The 8,788-nt window shown below is 46.0% G+C and overlaps 1 protein-coding gene across 1 annotated transcript in view; it reads left to right on the top strand.

The window, feature by feature from the left end:
- The first annotated feature begins 5,469 nt into the window (after nt 1-5,469).
- The window catches only part of ELF5 (E74 like ETS transcription factor 5), a 47,757-nt gene continuing 44,438 nt past the window's right edge, over nt 5,470-8,788 (top strand). The window contains exon 1 of the mRNA XM_055423822.2: nt 5,470-5,788. Within this exon, the coding sequence (XP_055279797.1) occupies nt 5,733-5,788 (56 nt within the window). The 5' untranslated portion in view covers nt 5,470-5,732. The remainder of the gene's footprint in view (nt 5,789-8,788) is intronic.

Below are 8,788 nucleotides of genomic sequence, written 5' to 3'. Positions count from 1 at the left end.
GCTTCTAGGAATTACAATGTAGACATATTTGGGAGGAGCTACCTTCTAGTACACTATACTTTATAATCAATAGAAAGAAATCTTATGTTTTCCTTTTAGATACATGGTGTTAGAGAAGACTCTTGAGAGTCCCTTGGACTGCAAGGAGATCAAACCAGTCAATTAACACAATTTTTAAAATTGCATTAAAAAATTTTTTAAAAACCCCAAACTAAACACAACAGGGTACAAACAAAGTTCGAGGTATGAGGCAGCATGAAGTGGTGACCAAACGCTTCTCCACACACGTCCAGGAAATTACTGCCACAGCACTGAGAAATTAGTGATGCCAGATGTGACTTTTAAAAAGAAATTGGTGATCTGGATTTGCCTATAAATTTCCTGATTTTCATATAAGGCAACTAATTCACAGTAAGAAACAAAACACCACCTCAAACACAAGCAACAAAAATGTGTGTTTGTATGCAAACCAAACAAAAACATACCTGCAGGCCCCAATGTCCATGCACTCCATCGTGTGAGAACTCTGTTTTCAGAAGGAAAGGTGGTGGGGTAGATCACTCCCCTATATCTCTTACATCTTTGGGGCTCTCTAGGAATCTCCATCTCCTAAGTGGTAGGAAATACTAATAGAAGGGTCATCAAAGGTCCATATAGTCAAAGTTATGGTTTTTCCAGTAGATATGTACAGATATGAGTTGAACCGTTGAACCATAAAGGCTGAGTGCCCAAGAATTGATGCTTTCAAACACTGGTGCTGAAGAAAAGACTCTTGAGAGTCCCTCAGACAGCAAAGAGATCAAACCAGTCAATCCAAAAGGAAATCAATTCTGACTATTCATTGGAAGGACTGATGCTGAAGCTGAAGCTCTTAATACTCTGGCCACCTAATGCGAACAGCCCACTCATTAGAAAAGACCCTAATGCTGGGAAAGATTGAAGGCAGGAGGAGAAGGGGACAACAGAGGATGAGATGGTTGGATGGCATCACCGACTCAATTGACATGAGTTTCAGCAAGCTCCAGGAGCTGGTGATGGACAGGGAAGTCTGGCATGCTGCAGTCCATAGGAGCAGAAAGAGACGGACACAACTCAGTGACTAAACTGAACTGAACGCACTCACTAATTTATGCGTTGCTCTAGCCCAGAACCCAGTGCCTGATTCATGATGGGCACAAAGTAAATATTGTTGAAGGGGTGAATAAACAGCCCAGAGTAGGAACTTCATTCAGGATGAGAAATCGTAGATGACTTCTTTCCTTTTATTTTTTCCTTTGCTATTTTTTCTTACTATAATTTTCAGATGCCATTAAAAGCTATTTCCTTCTTTCTTTACCCATATTCAAATAGTTGTACCTCTAAATCTAGGATACTAAGACCTTCCTAAAGCTCCATAGTACAGTACAGAAGGAGAGGAGTCAAGTTTTCTTGGCTTGAGTTCCATCTTAAGAGGCTGAACAAGTGAAGAGCTTGCACCCTTTCCATCCCCTCGTATAACAGTTTCTTTTCTGCAGCCACCCCAAAGCAACATGGAGCCCGAGACTGACATGTTCAGAAAGGCTCTCTCCTATCATTTTGCCCTTCTCCCTCCTGGTACAGCGAACCCTGACGAGATCCACATACAGAAACTGGGCACCTGAGAGTGGATATATTACCTAGACTTGTACCTGAGAACTCCTTTAGTCCTATGCACCACTTAATCCCATTTGAGCTAATAACATTGAACCTCTGCAGAAGAATAGTAAATAGTTGTGCCTAAGCTCTGCCCCACCACCCCAAGCACCCTCCCACCACCCTCCCTCCACACACACACAGAAAACATTGCTGATAGGTTGTGGCACTCTTTATACACTGCATCGGGATCCTTCTAAACACAACTCCCCAGGCAGTCATAGCCATTAGTCCAATTTGGCATGCAAAATAAAAGCCATTTTTCATCCCTCATCTAGTCCATGCTGGAGAATATATTTTTATCATCAACAAACATTTATTGACTTCCTAATGGTGGCACAGAGTCGGACACAACTGAAGCGACTTAGAAGCAGCAGCAGCAATGTTCACAAAGGCTTACAATCTAGATATGAATTCAGGAAAGCCTCAAAGAAAAAGAGATACAAGACAATGCCAGGGAGCCCATGCTAAAGGCCAAACGTGATGGATTGACTTGCTGGAGGAACTTAGATGTTGTTGGAGATGCATGAGAGCTTCAAGAAGTCTACTGTAGAAAATTAGACTGTAAGGAATCATCGAAGGAAAAATAGGATCTAGGTAAGTGAAAAAACATGGAGAGAAAAATTCCATCTTCAAGAAGAAAGTGATCAAGAGCTCAGGGACAGACAAGTATACATAGGGTACTTTTGGAAATGAAGAACAAACCCACTTAGCTAATACCAAGTCATTCAGGTGACATTCAACTTAAATGCCACTTCCTGGGTGAGGTCTTTCCAGATCAGACCGGTGAAAACAGAGATTTGTTTTTCTTCATGGACCTCCAGACCATGAGTCCTATAGGACAGGGACCTGGCTTATTCACTTTGCTGTTCCCAGTCACTAGAAGAGAGCCAGGCACACAGTAGATGCTCAGAAAATATTTACGGGATAAATAAATAAACCAAGGTTTCCTGTAGGGGAAGTTACAGGTGCTCCATATGCAGAAATATGTGGGTTTGATTGTTACTGCATTTGGATATCAAACTAAGGACTTGGGCCTATGGAAAAGTATTCCAAAGTGTTTCTCATCTAATCCCACCAAAAGTATTAGGTCAAAACAGGATTTTATTTTAATATTTTTTGACCTGGGCCATTTTTAAAGTTTTTGTTGAATTTATTACAGTATTTCTTCTGTTTTATGCTTTGGCTTTTTGGCCCCAGCACATGTGGGATCTTAGCTCCCCGACCAGGGATCGAACCTGCATGCCCTGCAGTGAAAGGTGAAGTCTTAACCACTGGACCACCAGAGAAGTCCCCAAAACAAGAATTCTAGATTGAATGCATTTTTGGATCACTGGGTTAAACAAAGTTGATCATGTATGTTTATTTTCTGCAAGTCTTTCTTTGACGTATACCGTATCTTCCCAGGTGGCGCTAGTGGTAAAGAACCCACCTGCCAATACAAGTAGATTAGATGTGGTTTCAATCCCTGGGTCAGGAAGATCCCCTGGAGGAGGATACAGCAACCCACTCCGGTACACTTGGCTGGAGAATCCCATGGACAGAGGAGCCTGGCAAGCTGCAGTCCATATGATTGCATAGAGTCAGACAAGACTGAAGCAACTTGGCACACACACACCATATCTTGGTAGATATTCAAATATTCTCCAAGTATTATCCCATAGCACTCTTATTTTCTCTTCTTTATTTTTTTCATTAAATGCAGCATACTGAATTTAGTGTTTACGTTAGTGTGAAGACAATTTGGCAAATGGAGCTGTGGAAGCTTTAGAGATGCTGGAATGGGAGTTTCTGCATATGCAATGATATTTTAGGAGGATCAGTGTGGTAGAATGGATTAGGAAAGGAGAGAGGCTTAAAACAGGGAGCCTCACTTGGGGATGATAGCAGGAATCATCCTCTCAAACATATGCCACAAATAGGATGTGCCAGACACGAGACAGCAAACATAAAACAATAAACAAAACAAAGTCTACCCTACCTGGACAGGGTGCCCATATGTTCTGGTATGTCCAGGACGGTCCCAACTTTTGTCTGTTGTCCCCATACAATTAGTAAATAGTACCATGTTTATTCAGGGCTTTCCTGGTGGCTTCCCTGCAGGTAATGAATCTGCCTGCAATGCAGGAGACCCAGGTTTGATCCCTGGGCAAGGAAGACCCCCTGCAGAAGGAAAGGGCAACCCACTTCAGTATTATTGCCATGTTTATTCTCAAAATTGCCATGGTTTGGATAATAAACTCATGGCCCCTCAATTCGTGGAGATCACGCTATGGAAGAGACCAAGAGATGAGCCCACGTGGCATCTCTGTATAAATCAGAATCCCTTTCTGGGTGGACACAACTTGAATAAAGGCAGTTTTGTGGGAAGATGCAGGCTCTCACAGGACACTCAGAAGGTAGAGCTCAGGCTGTGTGTTTATCTCCTCTCGTTTATTGCATGCAGGGGGTTTTGTAAGCTAGGTGTGGATTCAAGAATGATAAAAGTTTAAAAAAGCACAAGGTAATGCCTAGCCCAGCCTTCTTGAGAAGTGAGCCACCTGCACAACCACCAGCTGGTATCCTGGAGATAATCAGTAAACAAATAAATATATAAGTAAATGCAACGGTAAGTACTGGAAAGTCCTGTGAAGAAAACTAACATGAAGCAAGGGGATCAAGAGTGAAGGCAGCCCTAGTGCGTACTCCAGCAGGCACCACTGGTGTCGTAGCCTGTGGAGAGGGCGCCCCCTGGGGTTGAGCAACTTGGCCACCCAGACAGGAGGTGCTTTGTTAGAAAGGATGGTCAGGAAGTCCTCTCTGTGGAAGTGGTGGGTCATTTGTCACTGACTATAAAGGAAGAGGGATAGACAGGAGAGAAACATCACAGTGATATGGAGTCAGTGTGACATGGTGGCCAGCCTTGGGCAGGATTTTGAGGAATGAGTGTTAAAGATGACTTCAGGCTTCCACGCCTGAGGAACTAGGAAAACGGCTAGCACTGCTCAAATCTGCCCAGTTTCCTGAGCCTGCCACGAGTGGGTGGTGCAGGGAACACGCCAGGGAAAGAGGCGCAGTCCCTTCTCTTGGTGAGTTGACTGTCTCCTTCAGAATTTCCCAACCTGTCTAGAGGAACACTAGCTGGGTATCCTAACAGGTGTTACTAGAAAAAGTTGCTCAATCTGAGAAAGACTGGGTTAAGCAAAATCTGAGAGGTTTCTTTACTAGACAGATTCTCAGAGATTTTAATATACCCTCGCAAGCTTCATGAATCTGAAGCAGGGAATATAGACGGTAACCCGTCCTGAGTTAGCTGCCCGGAGACATTTTTCTTTGCAACGTGTTTCAGGATACCATTGCTCCCCTGGGAGGATGGGGTCGGGGGCAGGAACTGTGCTGTATACAAATGCCAAATGGGCCAGAATAGAAGGCAGAGTCAGGTTAGGGTTCAGGAGGAGCAGGGAGACAGAGCTGCCAGAGATAAGGGATCCCCGCCTAGAAGGACAGAGACCCCACATCTGTTGGGGCCCACGGTTGCCATGGCATGTTGGCAACCTCTGAGTCAGCCCCCCTCAGGGCCAGGATTAGCCTCTGACTGACTGGCTAAAAGCAGTTGTGTAACCTCCTTGGGCCTCCACTTACCCTTCTATAAAATGGGGATAAAGATATCACCCTCCCTCTCCTGGGTGGCACGGGGCGCTGGTAATTACTATTTGGCCAGGTGCTGAGGAGCTGATGAGCTCTGTCTGACACATTTCTTCGTGCCTCCTCCAGACGCCGTGCCTCGCCTCCCCAGACACAGCCCTGCTGCTCGCTCAGACCTCAGCCACGTCGGGCAAGGCAGCAGGTGCCTCTCTTCGTAAATCCCATCAAAACAGGAGACTCGCCTGACCTCCGGCTCCCACCTGGGCATTGTGGAGGTGGGAGGGCCACCTGCCGGCTGCCATTCTGGGGCCCTGCTGCACGTGGGAGGCTGCTCGGGGCTGGGGCACCCGGAGGGGGTGTCGCCGGCCTGGAAGCAGCCATGCGGTATCCTTGCTGCTGAGAAGCCCAGCCAACTGGGGCCTTCTCGGGGCCAAGCAATGACCACGTCGGAGGACCAGAGCCCGGCCCAGCCTGGCGGGACAAGCGAGCAGAGGTGGGTGCTGTGTGTCTGAGGGTGCAGGGAGAGGAAGGGGCACCTGATGGGAGAGGAAACAGCCCGTGGGCAGGGCTAGACTTGCTCCAATCCTTTCACCAAGAGTGGGGTAAGGGGGATGCTGAGAAAACTCGGAGGTTCCTAGATATCCACTGAGCCTACAAACCAGACTCTATCACCATGCCTCGGGGGTAGGACAAGCATCCTTATGAAGCATGCTGACCTTTTGTAGTTACTTTTCGCTCTTTAGTCTAAGCTGTGAGATCCATTTTTACCCAATTTCATCCAGATTGGAAATGTTGGGGAGTCAGAAAAGCAGCACGTGGCACCCCTAATCCGAGGCTGCAGTCACTTGGAACAGCTCTGCAGGTGACTAAAATAATGCCTGGCCCTGAGTAGAAGGATGGAAGAGGAGTGGTTGTTGGATCTTCCTGGGTAATTTTGAAATGCCAGTGTGCATCTGCAGAATGGGATCATAATAAATTAAATCCCTTCACTTGGCTGGTATCAGGACTCATTCCTGTGTGCTGGGCATTCTCCTGTGATCCAGTGGTTCGTTTTGATGCGCATCTTGCTTATTCATACTGATATGCCTTCTGCTCAGCAGAAAAGCATCCCATTGGATATTAGGTTCTTACTTTCATCCTCAGCTAAATCCAGCTGCTCTAAAATGTGTAAGATAGAGCTGAGACCCAAGCAGATGGCAGTCTCCATCTCCAGGCCCATGACATCGAATGCCAGTTGAAAATCAAGGTCTCTTAATTCTTGGAAATGGGGTGGGGGTCACACCGGGTCTAGTTCCTTCTAGACTAATTCTAGTCTAATTAAGGAGTGACATCAGGGGCCTGTCTAGCTCGATTTCTAGCCCCCACCTTCTTTAAAAGCCATCAGTGTCTTTAGCCCTAGTGTGTTACCAAATGGCTTGTCAATGTCAGAGGAGCCATGCAAAGAATATTCAGCACGTCATTAACCTCATTCCAACATGTAATTAGCCTAAAAGGCCTCTTCGCTGCCTCCATTCAGCGTTACATCATAAAGAATCAGATATTTTCAGGACACCGTGAAGACTTTAAAGAGTTAATTATGGCTCAGTAGAGCCCATCCCCGACAGTCTAAGATCCAGGAATTAAACTGTTTATTTTCATGTGTCAGTCCTCCAAACAGCATTCACAGTCACTTCCTCCAAGGAACCTGAGACTGACATTGGTTTGGAAGTAGAGCCACCAGAGTATGCAGTGGTGAGTTGGAGGAGGTAATTGAATTCAGGCCTTCCTCCTACTTTGGGCCATGTGTTCTCAGAGATATCATCTGTACAGTCTCAGAGAGAAAAGGGAACCAAGGCAATCTGGAATTCTACTTACCCTCCTAGTTCTGTGGGGCGAATCCAGCTAGTGCATTTGTAATCTCTGAGCTGGAGAGACCAACAGTGTGTCCAGAGTTCAAAGGGAGTTCAGTCCTAATCTGGATGTTACCATCTGAGCCAATCTAACCATGCAGGCTCCGAGGACATTATTATCAGTCAAGTGTAATTATAGATAAAACAGTTTTATTAATCAGCTTCCTAAGGAGACTGTGTTTATCTGATGGCTGTGAATGGCGTGGGAGGATCTGTGCTGTGTGTGGCAGGTTGCTGGGGAGGACAGGGTGTCTAGGGGACAGCATGGAAGATATAAGAGGGGCTGTGGTTGGGAGTTGTGTCTAAGACTGTACTTGACAGATGGGGGTACAAGTGGTAGAATTTTGCCTGTTCTCCCCTCTGTGTTGAATCTGTCATAACTCTTTTTCCAAAAAAAAATAGACCTTTCTGTATTTCCATTTAGCTAAGATCTCTGGAGCTCCTGATAGCTATCCAATAGCTATCAGGTTTCCCTGATGGCTCAGTTTGTAAAGAATCTGCCTGCAATGCGGGAGACACCAGTTCGATTCCTGAATCAGGAAGATCCTCTGGAGAAGAGCTAGGCTACCCACTCCAGTATTCTTGGGCTTCCCTTGTGGCTCAGTTGGTAAAGAATCCACCTGCAATGCAGGAGACCTGGGTTTGATCCCTGGGCTGGGAAGATCCCCTGGAGAAGGGAAGGGCTACCCACTCCAGTATTCTGACCTGGAGAATTCCATGGACTGTATAGTCCATGGGGTCGCAAAGAGTCGGACATGACTGAGCGACTTTCACTTTCCTGGAGCTCCTAATTGCCAATTCTACCTGCAAGTGCCTTCTTTAGCCACTGTCTGCCACATTTTCAAATCTTACGTCCAGACCTATCTTGGCTTGTCTTCAACGTCTATCACCTTAAACTAGTTTGTAAGTTGCAAGGGCTCCTGAAAGAGTACTGCTCCTTCTGAATATTGTGTGGCCTGACTGGAGTCAACTTTACTTACCTCTGGTCAGGATAAATGAACTCCTCAAGGCCCAGTACTAAATGGGTCCTCCAGAAAGTCTCCAATTCTGATTTAAACTTGATTAAACATCAGTGGTTTCCTAAAGGAAATCAACCCTGAATATTCATTGGAAGGACTGTTACTGAAACTGAAGGTCCAATACTTTGGCCACCTGATGGAAGAACCAATTCATTGGAAAAGACCCTGATGCTGGGAAAGACTGAAGGCAAAAGGAAAAGGGGGCAGTAGAGGATGAGATGGTAAGATAGCGTCATTGACTCAATGGACATGGATTTGAGCAAACTCTGTGAGATAGTGAAGGACAGAGGAGGCTGGCATGCTACAATCCATGGGGCTGCAAAGAGGCGGATATGACTTAGCAACTAAACAGCAATAACAAACATCAGTGGTCAGATGGGTGTAAGGTAACACTTCAAGGCTAGGTTCCCTGCTATAGCAAGGGCTGAGCACCTATCCCCATGTGGGCCAGGCCCAGAGCAAGCCTGGTCAATTTCACCCTTCCCCCCAGCCTACTCACAGCCTTGAATACTTGGACGGCCTCTCTTAGCACAGCCATGGTCTGCTGGTCAATTGTGCAACTCACCGCTTGCTTTGGCTGGAACA

This window comes from Moschus berezovskii, chromosome 14 (genome assembly GCF_049115385.1).
Source record: "Moschus berezovskii isolate FMDL1 chromosome 14, NW_MosBer_1.0, whole genome shotgun sequence".
NCBI lineage: Eukaryota > Metazoa > Chordata > Mammalia > Artiodactyla > Moschidae > Moschus > Moschus berezovskii.
Note: the sequence above shows the minus strand (reverse complement) of the source record. Positions and strands in the feature narration are given on the sequence as shown.